Source organism: Bos taurus, chromosome 18 (assembly GCF_002263795.3).
Source record: "Bos taurus isolate L1 Dominette 01449 registration number 42190680 breed Hereford chromosome 18, ARS-UCD2.0, whole genome shotgun sequence".
NCBI classification, from domain to species: domain Eukaryota; kingdom Metazoa; phylum Chordata; class Mammalia; order Artiodactyla; family Bovidae; genus Bos; species Bos taurus.
Window position 1 is genome coordinate 54,378,381 of NC_037345.1, and position 20,070 is coordinate 54,398,450.

Below are 20,070 nucleotides of genomic sequence, written 5' to 3' on the forward strand. Positions count from 1 at the left end.
CCAGGGTCCCCCCTACACACACACACACACACACACTCACAACTGCTTTGGCCAAGGTCATTGGTGACCTCAGTGGTTAGTCTTTGGTCTTCATCTAGGTCATCCTCATCTTAATAATAATCAGCAGCCAATGGCTCACTCCTTTTTTCCCAGGACTAACCTCCTTTTCGGAGAAGGCAATGGCACCCCACTCCAGTACTCTTGCCTGGAAAATCCATGGAGGAGGAGCCTGGTGGGCTGCAGTCCATGGGGTTGCTAAAAGTTGGATATGACTGAGTGACTTCATTTTCACTTTTCACTTTCACGCATTGGAGAAGGAAATGGCAACCCACTCCAGTGTTCTTGCCTGGAGAATCCCAGGGACGGGGGAGCCTGGTGGGCTGCTGTCTATGGGGTCGCACAGAGTCGGACAGGACTGAAGCGACTTGGCAGCAGCGGTAGCAGCAACCTCCTTTTCCCACCCCCAATGCCAAAGCAAACATCTTCTCTAGGATCAAGTGCGTTCTGCCATTTCCCTGCCTGCCACAAGCCAAGGGTTCAGCACTTTATCTTCAGGTGCCATGTAGAAATTGGGTGGTGCTCTCACTTCTTAAAAGTCTGGCCCTGGGACTTCCCTGGTGGTACAGTAGTGAACACTCCACACTCCCAACACAGGGGACCTGGGCTCAATCCCTGATTGGGGAGCTAGATCGCACATGCTGCAATTAGAGAAGGCTGTGCATCACAAAAAAAAGATTGGCCCTATTTCCCCAGATCCTTTCCCCACGTCCCTGCCCTGGCCTATCACCCCCGAAACCCACAGGAGAAGCATTCCTTGTCTTGCCCAGCTTCTGCTGATTTGCTGGCAATCTTTGGCATTCCTTGGCTTGTATCTACACCACTGCAGTCCTCCGTCTTCACGTGACTGTCTTTTCCTTCTGGAGTGTCTGTCCATGTCCAAATGTTCCCTTTTAATAAGCAACATTTTTATAAGGAACATATTAACAGTCATGTTGGATTAAGGCCCACTCCCCATGACCTCATCTGAACTTGATCATCTGCTAAGACTCTCTTTCTAAATGAGGTCACGTTCACAGGTGAGGATTTCAGTGTATCTCTTTGGGGGACAGAATTCCACTCATAACACCCCCCAGTCCACTTTCCACGTGGCAGCCTGAGCGGCAAAGCGCAAACCCAATTCTGTCCTTTGTCTGCTCTACATTCTTCCAAGACAATGGCATATTATCAGCCATGAGCCAGAGGAACCTTGAAAATACTATGCTGAGTGAAAGAAGGGAGACTCAAAAGACTTCATGTAGTATAATTTCATGTATAATCAAAAGATTCACATTTATTATATTTGCTTAGTAAGAAATGTCCAGAACAGGCAAATCCATAGAGTCAGAGAAGGGATCGGTGGTTGACTGGGACTGGGCGTTGGGATGGGGAATCAAACGTGAGTGCTAAGTGGTTGAGAGTTTATTTAGGGAGTGATGAAAATGTTCTAGAATCGACTGTGGTGAGGGAAGCACAACTCTGTGAAGACACCAAAGGCACTGAACTATACACTTTCAATCGGTGAATTTTATAGCATGTGAATTATATCTCATTAAAGCCACCCAGGTGGCGCTAGTGGTAAAGAACCCGCCTGCCAATGCAGGAGACATAATAAACGTGGGTTCGAGCCCTGGGTCGGAGAGATCCCCTGGAAAAGGGCATGGCAATCCACTCTGGTATTCTTGCCTGGAGAATCCCATGGACAGAGGAGCCTGGTGGGCTACAGTTCGTAGGGTCGCAAAGAGTCGGACACGATTGAAGCGACTTAGCAGGCACAAGGCTGCTATCTTTCTGGCTCCCCAGCGCCCTCTGGAGGAAGCCCGGGCTCATTGCCTGGTCCTACATTCTAGTGCGTTCGCGCAGGACGACCCCACACTGCTGTGGACACGAAACTCACAAGAGGCTACAAAGCCACACAGAGAGAGATTGCTGTGTACAAGGAGGTCCCCAGTTATAAAGACTCGCTTGGCCACAGGATCCCACCCAGACACATCCCCAGACACAGCTATGGACCATACCAGGTAGCCCCGTGGCCTCGTCCACCATCCCAGTCAGACACCAAGGTGGGCATTCTGCCAGCTGTTGAGAATGTGTATCTCAATTGTGCATTCCAGAATCGGGCAAGTTATCACACGATGGGTTCGGGGATGCCCTGGGCCATGGTGAGACACATCTGAGCAGAATAAAAACTGATCACCTGAAATCCACGAGGCCCCTCTGACTGATGGCCACGGTGACATTTGAGGTCTTCAGAAATCAGCGTTAGCTCAGATACCAGTGTCTGGAAGTCCCTGAAGGTCTGATTATTTCTTTTCCCCCAATGCACAGTGACCCTGGTCAAAGGCTGTAAGTCCCTTTCGGGAAAACTGGTAAAAAGATTAACGGTATGAATTTGGGTCAGAGTACTGGGGTCCTTCCTTGAGGGGTCCTGGTCTCTCCTCATTCAAGAAGTCCTGTATCTGTGACCTGGGGATTGATAGAGGAGCTGTGATTATCCGGTTTTAGGATTCAGGTTTGACTTTGTTTCACTAGACCCAGAACTCTTCCACGCATACAGACCAAGTAAGAACTTAGTGGACAGGGCATCTATTTTCCCCTTAAGAGTGTCAAAATCAACTACCAGGGCCTCTTCTGATCGCTGTTTGCGGGACTGTCCCTCGTGGTGGCCACGCCCACACGCGGTGGTCACGCCCACCTGGCCTTCGGCTGCTCGGTGCCACGTCTTGGTCCCAGCCTCCCGGATCCGATGATTCCCCACTGCATTTAAGTTGCCCAGTTCAGGGGCGGCCACCATGAGGTCTGGTCTGCAGAGAAGAGCTGCGGTGGGGACACAGCCAAGGCTATGGACACACGCAAGGTGGTCCCCAGTTACAAAGACCCATCGTGCCCCACAGTCCACCCAGAGGCTCGTAGTTATGGACACACGCTCACACGGAGGCATACAACCTATATCGAGGGACGGCGTGACAGCCACAGCCATCACGCAGCCCTTCATCAATGACATACATCCCTTTCAGGAACAGGCTCGGCGGCGGACGCAGTCCTGGTGGCAGCCACTACACCAGCAGCCACGCACACACACACACACACACACCACCACCCGGACCTACTACCACCCGGCATGCAGGCCACGCCGTAGACCCGTTAGAGTCCCCACCTCCCTGGGCCCGCCCACTCAGCAACACCCACCCACTGCACAGCCTGCCCCAGAAAGCAGTTCAGCTGGTTCCTCACCCCAGGCAGTGGGGGAGGTATTTTTAGTTACAATTAACCTTCCGTCCAATTTCTCTTCTCCCCCATGGCACATTCAATTGGTTTAATTAGAGAGGATTAAATGAAAGGTATTTCCAGTCGGCGCTGGAAAAGGTGGGGGAGGGGGAGAGAGAAGCGTCCCCTCCCCCACTTGCCAACCCCCAAGCTGCCCCCTCGCCAGCCAGGCCAGGTCACAACAGTGTGAGAGCTTCCCCTCGGAGTTGCTGTCAGCTTGGCCCAGCCCTGTGCCCTCCCTCTAATCCTCCCGTGTGTGTGTGTGTGTGTGTGTGTGTGTGTGTGTGTGTGTGTGTGTGTTCAGACACGACTTCCCAGACTCTTGGCGATCCTATGGGCCAGGCTCCTCTGTTCATGGGATTCTTCAGCCAATACTACTAGAGTGTGTAGCCATTTCCTTCTCCAGGGAATCTTCCCGACCCAGGGATCAAACCCAAGTCTCCTGCATTGCAGGCAGAGTCTTTACCATCTGAGCCACCAGGGAAGCCACTGGAAGTCCTTCTTGCTGTCTAGCTCACATCCATCCCATTTCAGTCCCCGAAAGTTTGGGGAGAGACAAACTCTAATCACAGTCACTGAAACAATATCTGACTCAGAAAGCAGTTTGTGGTAGGCCCTTTAAAAATCATGGATTCTTAGAATTAGTATTATTTTTTTTTAATGAGAGGCAGTGAAGCAAGTGGTTAATGCACAGGCTTCTGAGCTGCCAGACTATGCTGGTTAGAATGGCAACCTCCACTCTCCAGCTCTGTGACTCCGGGTGAACGATTTCACCTTTCTGGGCCTCAGTTTCTTCATCTGGGAAATGGGGTCAGTGATCACACCTCCTCCTGGGGTTTAGTGTAAGAGTTTACTGAGTTGGTAGATATAAAGCTCCTAGAACAGTCTTTGGTTGTTTTAGTCGCTCAGTCATGTTCTTTGGAAGGAATGATGCTAAAGCTGAAACTCCAGTACTTTGGCCTGATGCTGGGAGGGATTGGGGGCAAGAGGAGAAGGGGACGACAGAGGATGAGATGGCTGGATGGCATCACTGACTCAATGGACATGAGTCTGAGTGAACTCCGGGAGTTGGCGATGGACAGGGAGGCCTGGCGTGCTGCGATTCATGGAATCGCAAAGAGTCGGACACGACTGAGCGACTGAACTGAACTGAACTGACATGTCCAATTCTTTGTGACTGCATGAACTGTAGCTCTCCAGGCTTCTCTGTCCATGGGATTTCCCAGGCAAGAATACTGGAGTGGGTTGCCATTTCCTTCTCCAAGGGATCTTCCCAACCCAGGGATCAAACCTGCGTCTCCTACATTGCAAGCAGTTTCAGGTAAATAAATGAATGAAAGAAGCATTGGCACTCCACATCCCTACCCTGCTCTGCTTCTTAAGACACCCTCAGCTTCTAACAGACTAAATGATGTGTTCATCATGGGTCTTCCCCACTAGGATGTGGACCTCCGCCCCAGGGCAGGGTCTCTGCCTTGTTCACTGATGAGCAGAGGGTGAGTGCCCAGGATATGCCTGCGGCCCGGAGGAATGAATGATGAGGCAAAGCAACTGAGTCTCAGAACTACAGAATTGCTTTCTCTGCTCTCCACCTGTTTCCCAGGCACCTGCTGGGTGTAAGGTGCTGTCTGATGCTCCAGGTCACTGCAGTGATGGAGAAAAACAAGTTCCTGCCTTCCGGAAGGGCTGAGATTCCAGCCAATAAGTGTTAGTCACGCAGTCGTCAATGACTCTTTATAACCCCATAGATTGTAGCTGGCCAGGTTCTTCTGTCCATGGGATTCTCCAGGCAAGAATACTGGGGTGGGTTGCCATTCCCTTCTCCAGGGGGTCTTCCTGACCCAGGGATTGAACCCAGGTCTCCTGCATTGCAAGCAGATTCTTTACCATCTGAGCCACCAGGGAAGCCCCCAAGGAGATGGGCAAATAGGTGATGGAGAGAGTTCCAGGGAGGGGCTGACAGTGGTCAGGGAAGGAGCTGGTGAGAGAGAGTGGTGAATGGAAGGGGATCCTTTGCTTTGGCTGTTCCTGTGTCTTCACAGAGCTGACCTGTGAGCCAGGAGGGTGTCCCAGGCACAGGGAAGAGCCAGGACAGATGCCCCGAAGGGGGACGGAGTTGGTCATTTACCACAAACAAGGTCCAGACCTAAGCATCTTAGAATCCACACTGGCGTCTTGGGAACAAATGCAGGACCATCTGACCCCAGAATCAATAGCAACTGATGTTCAGATGAAGTGGGCTCCCAGGTGGCGCTAGTGGAAGAACCTGCTTGCCAAGGCAGGAGGTATAAGAGATGCAGGTTTGATCCCTGGGTCAGGAAGATCCCCTGGAGCAGCGCATGGCAACCCACTCCAGTATTCTTGCCTGGAGAAGCCCACGGACAGGGAGCCTGGAGGGCTACAGTCTATAGCATTGCAAGAGTTGGACACGACTGAAGCACGTTTGGATGGGGCACGTTTGACCCATGACCACCTCATCCAGGGCCGAGTGGCTCTCCCTGGAGCTGGGCAGCGAGTGGGCAGAAGACATCTGCTGAGCGAATGAATGAATGAATGAACAAAGTCTCCTTTTACAGTCTTAGGATTTGGGTCTCCTGGGTCATGAAATCAGGCCCGGGAACTCTGCCAGGCCCCTTCACACCAGTCATCTCAGGCCTAACGCAGCCTTGGACAGAGAAGACCCGGGGCCCCAAGCCTCAGTTTCCTTGTTTGCACAGTGCAGCTTCTTAGGAGATGTGTGTGTGTGTGTGTGGGTGGGGGGTGGGGGTGGGGAGGCGGCGCTTGAAGGAGGCGGTGAGGGTCTCGACATGTCTCCAAGCCTGTCTGAGATGTCCGAGTGTGTGTTGCATGGCTGGTAAGTATCAGAGTGGGGATTTGAACCCAGAAATGGTGGGCTGGAGTCTGGATTTGTGACCTCCCTGCTGTCTGGCTGTTTCTGAGGAGAGTTCTGGGCAAGTCTGCTTCTGGAACTTTGCCTGGGTCACCAGCGAAGCCCCCTGCTTGACTGTGTGTGTGTCAGCCTCTGCCCCAGTCCTGTGGGCACGCTGCACACGGGTGTGACATGCTGGGAGTCTGGGAGAGTGCGAACACTGGTGTGTGTGAGCACAAGTGTGAACGAACTTGCGTGTGTGTGAGTGGGAGCTTTGTGGTGTGAGTGTGCGTGTAAAAACCCATATGTAGGTGGCTGATCTGTGGCTGTTCCTTGAGCTCCCCAGCACACATGTGTGTGTGTTTCCACATCTCTCTGCATGTTTCCGAATGTACTCGACCCCCAAGGGGGTGGGTGAGGAGGCAGATGCCCCTCCTCCTAGGGAGACAGGTCATCGAAACACAGAAAGAAAGGAGGCAGAGGGCTCAGAGCAGGGGCTTGGGGTGGGGAGACAGAAAGTGAAAAAGATGGAGACAGAGCAAAACAGAGTGTGAGGAACAGAGCTAGTGTGGCGCCCGCCTCGTCTGTCTTCTCTGGGGAGGCAGCTCTGATAAGCCGAGAGCACCAGCTGGCTCAGTCTGCCGGTCAGCAGACTGAGTCTCTTCAGTGACAAATAACAGCCTCTGCCTTTGGTGAGCATAGACCACCTGCCAGGTGCCCTTCTGAGCACTTCCCTTGGGAAATCTCCATGAACCAGCACAGCCATCCTATCAGGCAGATAACTGCACTCCCACTCCGGGTGTGGACACTGAGACCCAGCAAGGTGATGCCACCTGCTCTATGCACCACAGCCATTATGTTGCAAAGGCAGGATCTGAACCCACATTGGTCAGCACTGCTCTCAATGGGCAAGGCTCTTCACCTCCCAGGCTGTTCATCTCCCAAGGGGCAGATGGAGAAAGTCATCTGTGAGCCACCATGTGGGAGGTGGATGCAATAGTCCTTCATCCCTCCCTCTATCCACATCTCTTTCTATTTGAGTTTGCAGCTCCCCACACACCCCCTGTAAGGGGTTGACTGTATTTTTCTTCCTTTGAATCTGGGCTGGCTCTTCATATTTCTGGGGGTCAAGAGAAGATAGTGAGATAAAGATGGACCAGATCTGAGCCAGGGCCTCAAGAGACCACGGGCCCCTCTGTTCTCTCTTAGGGTCCAACCAAGCCTGTATTCTAACTGAACAAACCAAAGAGCCTGTTGGTCTATGTCACCACGCAGCCCAGTCATCCCTGTTGTCCCCACTGCCCACCAGCAGAGCCTCCTTGCTGACCCGTGACTGGGCACAGATACACAAGAGAGCCCTGTTGAAGCCACCAGAACTGCCAGCGGAGCCTAGTACACTAACCCATAGAAAAATGAGCTAAAAATTAATTGGCCTTTTGAATCATGAAGCTTTGGTGGGGTCTGTTATATGGTGAGAGCTGACTGATACACGCGGAGGGCCTGGGGAGAGAGCAGGGGACAGACTATCGATTATTGTTATAATTAGTAGCTCATGAGCTTCACACTATGAGAATTTGAATCCTGGAAGAGACCCACGAACTCAGATTGGTGGCTTTTTAAGACTTTATCATTAAAAAAAAAAAGAGAGAAGACAACAGAAGAGGGAGGTAGGGGGAGAGGGGAAAGAGGGTGGCGGGCTGGGAGGATGAAGGGAACCTCCCCAAATGTCAAATCCAGGTGACCTTCCTTCCCTGATGGCCCCAGCCCACCCCCAATCCCTTCTCTGTCCTGGGGGTCCCCAGCCAGTATCTTCTGCAGACCCAGGCCTGAGATCTCAGCTTGGGTTTTGGGCAGAGGTGACGGCACAGTGGGGTGCAGGGCCGGGAGGCCTTGTCTTTGTCCGTGAGAGACCCTCAAGTGGGCGCTCAGGCCCCTCATGTCACAGCAGGGTCCCAGGGAGGTAGGCGTTGAGTTGGGGGTGGGGGGCGTAGGAGGTGGGCCAGGTGGTAACCAGAAGCAGGTAAGAGCCTGAAGCGGTCACAGTCCAGAGGGTGGGGTCTGTGAGGAGGAGAAGGAGAAGCCTAGTCAGGAGGCAGAGAGGGATCTGGACCTCGATCAGGCCTTCTGTGCCATCAACCCTAGAGGGAGAGGGACACAGAGAGAGAGACAGAGGCAGAGAATCGGGTCAGACATGGAAGAGGGAGAGAGACAGAGAGGAAGAAATAAAAAAGACAGGGAGGCAGTCAAGATAAAGAAAGTGATAGAGACAGGCGAGAGGGACGGACAGAGCAGGACAGAGAAGAAACATAAAGATAATCAGAGATGGAGATGTGGAAAGAGAAAGAGTGAGAGAAACAGAAAGAGAAAGGAAAAGGCAAGGGTTAGGGGGAGAGAGAAGAGTGGAGAGAGAAGTCGGAGGAGAAAAGGCAGCTTCCTGGGGCAGCAGGGGGAGATGCTCCCTCCATCACTGCTGTCCCAGAGGTCCCCAGGGACCAGGGCCCGCCTGTCCATGGTTGGTCAGGGCAGAGCTGTGACGCCCATGGGCCCGCCAGGCCCTGAACAGACCTGTCCATCTCTCCTCTCAGGCTCAAGCTTCCAGAGTCCTCCATATGTCAGCCCTAGCGGGTCTCCACTCTCATCTCCCAGCCTTTCTATGGGTCCTGAGTTCATTATTTACTCATTGACTTACCAACCTCAGGCCAGCCCAGTCCTTTGTTATGTGGGGTTGTGGGGGAAGAGGGGTGTGGCCCAAAGGACTGTCTCATAGCCTTTGCATATACTGTTCCTTCCTTTCTTGTATCACTCCTCTTATTCTCCTGGTCTCAGCTCCAAAGTCCCCTCCTCCAGGAAGTCCTCCCTGAACCTCCCAGCCTGGGTCCAATGCCCCCTCCGGGCTCTTCCAGTTCCTGGGTTCCCTCCTTCCAGCCCTGCTTACTGTAGGTCATTACCGTCTAGGGACAGGCCTGTCTGGACTGTGAGTTGCACAAGGGCAGGGCTGAGGTGGCATAGTCACTGCTGTGTCCCCAGCACCACCCAGCACAAGGCTGGGCACCCTGCTCTGGGTGGGCTCACTACGGGAGTCTGAAGGTCTTACAAAGGGTTGGGAGTAGCATAACCCCCAACCCAATGTCCCTAGACCTAGGACACTCACATTTCTTCTGACTTCAGCCTCTATAGATAATGCCACTCTCCTTCTAAGTTCAAACTCATCCCCATTGATCCTGGAAGACAAAAGTGGGGTATTAGTGGGTGTTCCCCAGACACCTCCATATGCTCCCCTCTCCCTTCTTTCCTGAAGGGAATCCTCTATCAGGACAAACTGAGTCATCATTTAAGAGTGTGGTGGTGGTTTAGTTGCTAAGGCGTATCTGACTCTTGCGACCCCGTGGACTGTAGCCTGCCAAGCTTCTCTGTCTGTGGGATTTCCCAGGCAAGAATACTGGAGTGGTTGCCATTTCCTTCTCCAGGGGATCTTCCTGACACAGGGATCGAACCCGTGTCTCCTGCTTTGGCAGGTGGATTCTTTACTGCTGAGCCACCAGGGAAACCTGTTTAAGAGGGTGCTGGTCCTTTAAGCAAAAATGGAACTTTCCGCTGGATGGGTGAAGTCTGGAAGAAGCAAACTCTGGGAGGAAAACACGGAGCAGGAAACCTGTGTTTGCATCTCCAACTCCCCTCTTATGCAAATGAAGCATTTCAGCACCGTAATCCAAGAAGGAGGGGCATCATCTTGTTTAGGGGTGGGGCCTGGTGCCCTGGGTGTGGCTTAGTTAAGGGGGCGGGGCCTTACCTGGAGGCCTGACGGTCACGTGTGACTGAGTTTCGGTGTAGCCAGCCATGGGCTGGCCCTCTGGGCTGAAGGCTGCACCCTGCCCTGTTGAGGGATGCAGGCTGAGCCCCAGGATGCCTGGTCCAGGCTTCGGCACTCCCCTAGAAACATGAGGCCCTCTCTCCCCACCTTCTCCCTGTACCTGTGCGGTTGGATTGATCGATCATTGGTTGCACGATGCGACGCCGGGCGTTAATGAACCTGGGAGGGGGTCATGGAAACGGAGGAGGGTGCAAAGAATGAGTAGAAGAGAGGCCGAAATGAACACAGAGAGACAGAAAGCGAGTGGGCTGGAGAGGACAGATAACAGGGGCCGCCGGAAGAAGAGAGGCTCTGAGGGGCTGCGGGGCCTCCTTCAGCACCGCGGACAGCGCCCGGCCTCCCACCCCGGGCAGGCCCACGGACCGCCCAAGCCTCCTGTGTCACTCACCAGTTATTGACTTGCAGGATGGTGAGCCCCGTGTCCTGCGCCAGCTGTTTCTTCTGCTCCTCTGAGGGGTACGGGTGCTGTAGCCACCAGCGAGAGTTACCCGGCTTGCCTGGCTGCCCTTTGATCCCCAAGGCCTGGCCTGCCCAGGTTCCCCAGGGGTATTGGCGAGCCCAGGTGGGGGCAGGGCTGGGAGAGCCACCATGTCTAAGCCTCTATGCTCCCCGGAGCCCAACGGAGGCAGGCAGAGCCAAGCTTTGGGCAATTACCCTTGCATCACCTCCTCCCCACCAACCTCTTCCAGCAATTAGAGGCTAATCTGCCAACTCTCATTAGGGAGGTGGAGCTGGGGTGGGGGTGAGACTCCACCACTCCGGGGAAAGGAGGCAAAGCCCAGCACCAGCCCTTGCTGGGTCCATTAGGTCCTTGTGTATGTCTCTCCCTGTCCCAGTCTCTATCCTTCCCTATGTCTGGCTGGCTGACTGGCTCTCCCCCTCTGTGACTCAATCTCTCCTTGTGTCTCTCTTGCTGATTCAGTGCTCCCTAAATCTCCCCATCCCTATCCTCATTTCAGCCTCCCCTTGTCTATCTTCCTGTCTCTATTTTACCATCCCTCTCTGAGAGGCAGAGGGGTGCAGCGAATAAGGCTGAACTGCCGGCATTTAAACCCACTTTGGGCTGTGAGACCTCGATCTCCTCATCTGCAAAATGGAGCTAATAACATCCCTGCCCTCAGAAGGATGTGTTTGGCTGGATGGTGGATGATTGACAGGCGGGTGAATGGATGGGTGGGTTGGAGGGGAGGACTGAATGAGTCAGGAGTCCTTAGTGGCACCCGGCACACAGGTGGCATCCACAGATGTTTGCTCTTGTCAATTCCCATCTGCTTGAGAGTCTCTCTCAATTTCCCCCCTGCCTCAGCCTCCCATCTCCAGGTCTCAGTCTCTATGCAGTACCATCCTGCACCATCTCTCTCTCTGCCCACCCCATGCCCAGGGCCCCAGCACTCTCACCGAGAGGTGCTGGAACAACCAGGCTCTCATGATGTTGGTGGCCACCTTGGGGAAGATCCCTCTCTTCTTGTTCCGCCGCCGCTCCTGGTCCAGCTCCTCGTCCTCTCCCCCAGAGCTGGGAGAGGCCACGCTAGTGTCCAGTCCATCTCCTGAGTGGGGAGAGGGATGCTGTGCTTGTGGACAGGGAAGTTGGGGGGCCAGAGGGACCCAGAACCCTCCTCTGAGGCACCACACCATACCCCAGTGATCCTTGCCCCTCTGGAAGTCCTGCCTGCTGTCTAACTTCAATCCTCAGCCTGACTCCCACCTTTCCCCTCTGCTTCTCAAGTTTCTCACCTTGGTCACTGGAGTTGTCCCCACTCTGGGAGGCCAGGCCCCCGCTGGATGGACCTGGGGTCCCCAAATGTACAGACCCGCTGTCTTCATGGTCTCTAATCCATGCAGTATTCTGGAAAATAGAAGTTGGAAGTCAGTGTCAAAGCTTGGGATGCAATATGCAACAGCAACTAAGACCATGGGCTCTGCAGCTAGGACTCCTGAGTGTGAAGCCTCTCTCTCTAACTGTCTCTTTGCTGTCTTTTTCCTGACCTTGGGCAAGTCACTTCACCTCTCTGTGCCTCAACTGGAAAAACAGAAAGCAATAACCGTCCAGCCCACCCCCTCCCAGAGTGTGGTAAGGACTCAATGAGTTAATTTATGTAAAGGCACATAGCAACCGTTCAGTGAAGATGAGCCTGTACAGATCTCCCGAACCTTATCTGAAATCCTTGGAAACCAGCACTGTTGCAAAATTCAAAACTTTTCACAGCTTTCAGCAGTAAAACCAGTGCACATTGCCGTGTATTTCCTAACACCCACAGCAGGGTATGGGGCGTAACCTCGTCATCAAACTCATTAACATTTCTGCAGCAAAATGGATGAATATTTAACTAAGTGGAATAAATAAAGGCTATAAATAGCCTCTCATTAGTTCAGGTCAGATTTTGCTGCCAAATGAGTTTGCACTAAACTTAAATGGGGAAAAAAAAAACCCACCAACATTCAGTTTTCAGAGATTTGGGGGGCTCCAAATTACAAATCAGAGTCCAGGGCCATATTTTCTTTATCCAAACTCCTACATGTTCTGAGGAATTTGACGATGCATTGAATTCACCTCTGTCCCAGCTTTGGGTCCTAGGAGGCCTACCAACCCATATAGATACATCAAGAAGCATCGAGACTTTGTCGTTCAATTGTTGGGAGGCAGCTTGGATGAAAATGGGGGTGGAAACAGCCACAGGCGGTTGTTGAGCCCCAGGGTGATCCCTTCCCCTGCTGAATGTCCTAGACCCTGCCCACGGCTTTGTCATCAGTCCCCGAGCCCTGCAAATAACCCAGAGTGGATGTATCATCTGTGTTCTGCCAGGGCTCAGCCTGAAACACTTGGTAGCGTAGAGAAGTTTCCTCTGGGCTCAGAACATCTGTGCAGAATTGAGAGTGTGTGGGCCTTGGGGATGGGTTGTGTGCAGGCTGTAGGATCATCAGGTCTGAAGGCTTTTGAGCATTGTTGAAACTGTCACCCTCCCCTTCTGGCGCTGGATCCATTCGGATGCTGTGGGTACATGCGTGTTATGTCGCTTCAGTCATGTCCGACTACTTGTGACCCTATGGACTGCAGTCCACCAGGCTCGTCTTATCTATGGAATTCTCCAGGCAAGAACACTGGTGTGGGTTGCCATGCCCGACCTAGGAATCGAACCCATGTTTCTTATATCTCCTGCATGGGCAGGCAGGTAGTGGACCTGATGCTGTCCTGAGTCTGCCATGTGGCATGTAAGTGTGAACGTGATTATGTCCCTGCCCATCATGGCAAGGGCGTCCCTGGAGAGGAGGGGTCTGTGATGTGGTTGTCACCTGGGTGGAGCTGAGACATGTAGAGGTGTTTGAGCATGGTTGTGTCACTCTCGGAACTGGCCAAGTGGCTGTATCTGACAAGGGCAAGGCTACGTTTAGTTTTCTAAGCTTGTGGCTTTAGTTCGAAGGGCCGGGAGTATGTGTGGTTATCCTGATTCCTGCATGAGCTGCCAGGCGACTCCATGATTCTCTGTGTGTGGAGGGAGGTGTCATGGCCATGGGAGTGTGTTGGTGGCTGAGTGACGATACGGAATATGACTGTGCCTCCGAGGGAGTGGCAACGGATCAGCACACGCACAGGGTGTGCCACTGAGAAGATGTGTATTATGGGTTGTTGAGCTTCCCTTGTGGCTCAGCTGGTAAAGAATCCACCTGCAATGCAGGAGACGTAAGAGACGTGGGCTTGATCCCTGGGTCGAGAAGAGCCCCTGGAGAAGGGAAAGGCTACACACTCCAGTATTCTTGCCTGGAGAATCCCATGGACAGAGAAGCCTGGTGGGCTACAGTCCACAGGGCCACAAAGAGTCGGACACAACTGAAGCGACTTAGAACACACACTCATGGGCAGAGGCTCACCTGTGACTTCCGTCTGCACATGCTCAAGTCTATGCCGTTGGGGTGCGGCTATGCGCCTGTATCTGGGGGCGGGTGTCGTGTTGTATCATTGTTGAGTGTGTCGATAGCGTGACTGCCTTGTGGGTGTGGGCCTCCTCAGGATCTGCATGGCTGTTACCTGGGTGCTCAAGTCTATGAAACTGTCATCTGATAGCATCTGAGACTGAATGGATCTGAAGCCATGTGGTCATTGACTGGCAAGGTGTGTGTCCACGCCAGCTGAAGTCCGACTGTTAGGGCATTGGGGTAACGTGTGTGTGCATGTGCGCAGGCACTGTCGTTGCTCTGGGTCTAAGTGTGACTGCAGCTGAGTTTGTATGGCAGGAGCTGGGGCCATTTGGGTGGCTATTTTGTGCCTGGGGTCTGTGCACCATGCGCACACACGCACACATACTCTAGAACGGCAGTGTCTCGGTCAGGCTGTGAGATCTATGACCCTGTTATGCCGCTGGGCTGTGTGTGTCTAAGAGTGCAGTGCATGTTATCACCTGGCTGTGAGTGTACTGGTTTGTGTGGCTGTGTGTGAACCTGTGTGGGTGTAGCCCAGTTCACAGCAGGTATCTGCAGCTGTTGGGGGGTGTGTGCGTGCTTCCGTCCAGCTGTACCGCAGTCTGTACAGCTGTGGCATAGTCAGTGCGTGTTCCATGGTCAGGCTGTGACTGGCTGTGCCTGCCTGAGGCTGTGTCATAGTGTGCATGACCCACCCCCAGCTCTCTGGGCATGCCTTTGGTGGCAGGGCAGTGCCTGCTGCCCCATGCCGAGCCCACCTGGTCTGGGAGGCTGGGGCAGGAGGCCGGGTAGTCGTCGAGGTCTTCTCTGCAGCTGCTGTCCCGATCCTCGATGACCAGGTCGATGGGCATCTTCCCCTTGAGGCAGGTGATGTAGCGGTGACAGAAGTTGTCGCACAGGTCGTGGACCTGAGGGGGCACCGGGGTACTGGGGGGGCCACCCGGGGGCCAGGGCTGGGGTGCACAGGGGTGGGGGTGGCCTTCTGCTTCAACTCTGGTAGGGAGAGAGCCTGAAGGAGGGGTGGAGGGGGCAAGAAGGGGAGGGATGGGGGGCAAGGGAGGCCGTGCGGGGAAGTGAGAAGCACTTACCTTCTCCAGCTCCAATAGGTGGAAGCGGAGCACTTGAATGGCCTGTATCATCTGAAAACAGACAGAGGAGGGGGGAGAGGGAGAGAAGAAGGGAGGGAGACAGAGAGAAGGAGGAAGAGGAGGAGGTGAAAAAAAGAAGGCAAGGAGGAGGAGGAGGAAGAACAGAGGCAGAGAAACAGAAAAAGTGCATTGGATGACAGAGAGGAGTACAAAGAGAGCAAAAACCAGTCGACAGAGGCAGAGAGAAATTGGCAACAGAGACGGAGACCCAGGATTAAGGAAAAGGCAGTGTGAGATTGAGATCAGACATAAAAAAAGAGAAGCAAGAGGCACAAGAGACAGAAGAGGACTCATCGCAAGAGGGGTGAGCTAAGGTCAGCTCTCATAAAAACACCGTATCCTTTGCCTGCGTGGCTTCTGATCTAGGGCCCACCCTTCACCTGAAAACTACATTTCCCAGAGTCCTTTGCCAAAGGGTTCAGCCAATAGGAAGCCCTGGTGGGAGCTGGACCAGGAAAGGAAGGGACAAGCTGGGGTACTTATGCCTCTCTCTGCCTCTCCTCTCCTCTCTTCTCTTTCTCTCCCTTCTCTCTCCTCTCCTCTCTCCCTTGCAGCCAAGTGGTTTCATTTATTTAGGTGTGGACTCTGTTCTGCTGACTGATAGAACTAGCTAACTTAATGAGTCCCCAGTCTGTGCTGAGCATTGACTCAGTATATACCCACAATGGGGCTTCCCCGGTGGTGCTAGTGGTAAAGAACCCTCCTGCCAATGCAGGAGATGTAAGAGACGTGGGTTTGATCTCTGGGTCAGGAAGATCCCCTGGAGGAGGAAATCCTACCCACTCCAGTATTCTTGCCTGGAGAATCCCATGGACAGAGAGGAGCCTGGCAGACTGACTCCAGTCCATAGGGTCGCAAAGAGTTAGACACGACTTAAGCGACTTAGCAGGCACATACTAACAATAGCCTTACACAATAGAAAGTATTACTAGCTACACTTTACAGATGAGGAAAAAGGGCCCAAGGAGGTAGACCTGCTTGCCCTGGATCTAAGAACTAGTACGTGTAGTTGGGATCTGAACTCAGGCCATCGAATCCCTGTTCACAAACTCTAAGCTACACTACACTGCACTGCAAATGGCAAAAATTATCACTATTTGAGGATGTGGGTCACGTGGTCTCCTCTCTGCTCCCACAATCAACCCCAGGGCTACGGAGGGTGGAACAGGAGACCCCCTTGGAGGAGGGGGTGTTGGGGAGGGCCCAGGTCTCACCAGATTGTCCAGCTCTGGGTTGGAGGAGAAGAGGGGCCTCTCGGAGCGGACCTGAGAGAAAGAGAGAGGCAGAGGAGGGCACATCCTATCTCCTGCCCATGCCCCCCGCCACTTCACTGGCTCTCCTGGGACACCGCGGATGGTGGGTGCCCACCTGCTTGGCAAAGGCTGCAATGTCTTCATTGAAGGAATCGGAGGAGCAGACGTCACCGCCCGGGGGTGTGCCCAGCCCAGTCCCAGCCCCATCACGGGGAGAACATGTGGCCAATTCACATTTCTCAAAGACCAGGGCTAGCAGCGGGAAGAGCGGGTGGCTGGGGGAAGCAGGAGGAGAGAGGGTTCATGAGGGGTTGGCGGGGGTGGGGTGGGGCTGGGAGGTATGGTGCAACCAGGAGGTGGACAGGAGACCCAGAGGAAAGAGGTGGAGAGACAGACGCAGAAGGAGAGAAACATATCCAGAGAGACAAAGAAACGGGGTTGGGGGGCGCATCCCGAGAGCCCTCAGCCTCGTCCCACTCACCCATAGATCTCATCTTTCTCCCTTCTCAGGCCGTCACTGTCCAAGCCCGGGGGCTGGGGAGGCCGGTGGGGGCCATAGGGCCCGGGGGCTCTCGGTGCCGAGGACACTGCCTCCGAGAAGCCAGCCAGGGCTGCGGTGCTGTCCACGATGCCAGGGTAGTGGGGCAGCTCATCGTACTGGGGGGGAGGTGAGAGGGGAAGCCCCAGGGAGGTGTCAACACAACAAGAAACTTCCCTACCCTCTCACCCAGGAGATGCCCCCGCCCTGCCCAGCCACCTGCCCTCCTGTCTGCATAGAGCTGTCTGGGTGGGACCGAAGGCCCCATCCTCAAGCTTTCACTTGGACCCATGGACTGTGAGAAATGTCCCGTCAGAGATTCCCGATGTATGGGCAGGAGGGTCCAGGGGAGAGAGACTGACCCAGGTCTCAGATCTGAGGGTCAGGGCGTCAGGGATTGGCTGGTTGGTAACTGTCAGCTTCTCCCAGAGTGAGGAGGGGAGAGAGATTCAGAGAGAAGGGGAGAGAAGAGAGAGACTGGGAGGGAAATGAGAGAGAGAGAGAGAAAGCTTAGAGGGAGGGAGAGAGACAGAGAGAGAAATGTTGGGAGAGGGTAAAAAAAAAGGCAAAGAGAGAAAGAGACAAGAGATAAGGAGAGATGCAGAGACAGAGGGAAGAGTAGAGAGGGAGAGAGATACAGAGAGAAGATACAGGAGAAACAGGCAAAGGGAGATGGGGACTGAGAGGCAGAGAAGGAGAGAGAGGGGAGGGGAGAGAGAGGAGCAGGAGGGAGAGATTGATTTTTGCTCATGGACACTGCCTGTCAAAGCAGCGCATTGTTTGTACACAAATGTACGCAGTCTCCCCGACTTCAATTTCATTTCACAGACCAGTATGCATGTCTGAGTGCATCTTAACAACTTGTCACACTCCACTCCCCATGTGAGCCCACCACACACACACACACACACAGAGCCAAAAGCCAGGCTCAGGAACGAATGAATGAATGAATGAATGAAGGCATCAGACATTTAGCACAGTGCCTGGCACACATTCAATACACACTTGTTGAAACCAAGTATAACCCAGCACAACCACACAATCCCACTTGTGCCGACCGCCCCAAAGAGAAGCCAAGCTTGAGATTTCTCTCTCCTATCATCACAGAAGCAAGCGCACCAGGGGAAGCCAGGGAAACCTGAAGGCACCCAGGTCCCACCCTTTCCTTTGAGGGAGAAACTGAGGTTCGAAAAGGCAGAGAGACTGAAGAGGGGGGAGTTCCAGCGGTCCTGCCGGCGCGGAGGGCTCTGAGTGTGTGTCTCTGCCCTCTTCTCCTAACTTCTCCTGAGTCCTGAAGTTGAATCCAACTGCCCCCCACCGCTCATCGCGGCACATCTTAGGACGTCCGGGAATCCTGTGGTGTTCCTGCACCACCCCCTCCCCCCCCGACTCCCCACCTCCACTTCCAAAGGTGCATGCTCACCTCTTCGCTGACCTCTCATCCCCCAGGACCAGGAGAGAGAGAATCCCTTGGCCCTGCCTGACCAGACCCACCTCCCCAGCCCTGTCCCCACCCCTAACCCTCCGGGAGGACTTGGAACAAAAGTAGACGTGGGAGAAGGATGGGGGAGGGCAGAAAGAGAAAGGGGGTGGGATAAAGGGCCTGGGATGGAGGGGGAGACCGGGGCAGAGAAGGGGAGACTGAGGGGCAGGGAGAGGGGACGAAACGGCGGAGGGAGCGCGCTGGGCTGAAGGGGGCCACAGCTCCCCAGGGAGGCGATGGAAGGATGGGAAGGGGGGTGGGGGTGCGACGACCGACCCGGGCGCAAGATCGCCCGCCCTCACACCTACCCTCCGGGCCATGGGCTGATGCCGGCGGCAGCTCCCGGGTCCCTCCAGGGCCTGGCCGGCGGGGAGGGCGCAGCCGGGGGCAGCGGCCCCAGATGGCCCGCGGTGCCGACGCCAGGGGGTGGGGCAGGAGGCTGGGTGCCCGGCCCCCCCACCCCCACCGCTGTCAGCGGCAGGCGCCCGGCAGTGCGGAGGCTCCGAGCATGGACCCCCAGCCTCCTGCCCCCGCGGGGGTCACGGCCAGGGAAGGGGCGAGCAGGCGAGGGAGGGCCGCCCGAGGCCCCCTCCCCGGGGCCCCCAGCCCCTCCCCCGGGTCCTGGGAGGAGGGAACCAGCCCGAGACCCGGGGACCGCGAGGCGGGGGACAGAGGGGCGCCGGGGGGCCGGGCCCGGGCGGCGGGGGGCGGCGAGGGGCGTGCGGCGGCTCCCAGCGCGGTGCGGGGTCCCGGCGTTGGCGGGCCGGAGGGATGCTGGCGGCTCCGTCTCGCTCTCTCCCCCTCTCTCGGTCTCTCCCTCTCTCTGTGGTCACATCCGGAAGTTCCACAGCGGAGATGCTTAACCCGCTGTCCGCCGGCGGCTCGGCCGCGGGCCGGGCGGGGCGGGGCGGGGCGGGGGCGTCCGGGGCCCTCTCCCCTCCCCTCCCTTCCCCCTCCGCGCTCCCGGGGGCTGCAGACGCTTTCGGGGGCGGCTTTTTGTATGGGAGCCTCCGTGCGTCTGGTCCGCCCGGGTCCCCACCCCTCCGACCTCCCTCTCTCCGCGGCGCCCCCTCTCCCCCGACCGCGCTCCGGTCTTCTCCGCCTTCTCTCCCTCCCGGCCGCCCCGGGTCCTTGTCTGTCTGTCTGTCTCTCTCCCCTTTTCCACCCTTCCCCGTCTCTCCGCATTTCCCTGCTTCACTCTTTTCCTCTAGATCTTCAAGTCTCTCTGCTTCCTGTCTTTCTCTTTGTGTCTCTGTCTCTCGCTGTGTCTCTCCTTTTCTCTCTCCCATGTCTGCCCCCTGGCCATACATCTATGCCTCTCTCCCGACCCCGCAGACTCCCAGAGGCCCTCTGATCAGCCCCCTTCCCGCCTCACCCTTTCCTTGCTCTCTCTTTCTCCCTGTCTCTCTGTCTGACTGTGAGACAGATCAGAGGAGAACCAGAGGCTGGAAGTCACCAAAGCCCTTTTTCTACTTTCTCTTCTTGCTCCAGACTACCCCTCCCCACCCCCCAACTTCCCACCTCTGGGAAACAGGGACACTTATGTGCTTCCCTGAAGCCATCCGTGTGTGTGTGTGTGTGTGTGTGTGTGTGTGTGTGTGTGTGTGGCCTTGGCTGTGTCTGTCTGTCTTGGCTGTGTCCGATTGTTGGTTCATGCCTGTTATGGGTGTGTTGTTTCTGTGTATGAATA

At 55.0% G+C, this 20,070-nt stretch overlaps 1 protein-coding gene across 6 annotated transcripts; it reads right to left on the reverse strand.

The window, feature by feature from the left end:
- Positions 1-1,293: 1,293 nt before the first annotated feature.
- MEIS3 (Meis homeobox 3) lies at positions 1,294-19,180 on the reverse strand. Of its 6 annotated transcripts, XR_009491174.1 has the most exons (14): positions 18,689-19,180; positions 16,841-17,016; positions 16,475-16,634; positions 16,321-16,371; positions 15,047-15,097; positions 14,717-14,866; positions 11,778-11,889; positions 11,442-11,590; positions 10,432-10,508; positions 10,144-10,202; positions 9,963-10,046; positions 9,324-9,393; positions 2,732-2,853; positions 1,294-2,502 (listed from the first exon to the last, which is right to left on the reverse strand). XR_009491174.1 is itself a non-coding variant. In XM_059876932.1 (13 exons), exons 1-12 carry the CDS (start codon positions 18,698-18,700, stop codon positions 9,344-9,346), a joined length of 1,131 nt encoding a protein of 376 aa, XP_059732915.1. In that variant the 5' UTR covers positions 18,701-19,180; the 3' UTR covers positions 1,294-2,853; positions 9,324-9,343. The 6 variants fall into 6 exon arrangements, 5 of the variants coding, with proteins under 5 accessions (XP_059732915.1, XP_005219418.1, XP_005219419.1 ...); XM_059876932.1 differs by having other exon boundaries at positions 1,294-2,853; XM_005219361.3 differs by lacking the exons at positions 1,294-2,502; positions 2,732-2,853 and adding an exon at positions 7,782-8,230.
- Positions 19,181-20,070: the final 890 nt, after the last annotated feature.

Excerpts from the sequence above, each read along its gene's own strand:
- MEIS3 (XM_059876932.1), bottom strand. Across the intron at positions 16,372-16,474 it reads TTGCAGCCTTTGCCAAGCAG|GTCCGCTCCGAGAGGCCCCT; the intron begins GTGGGCACCCAC and ends TCTTTCTCTCAG. Across the intron at positions 10,203-10,431 it reads ATCCTGCAAGTCAATAACTG|GTTCATTAACGCCCGGCGTC; the intron begins GTGAGTGACACA and ends ACCCCCTCCCAG.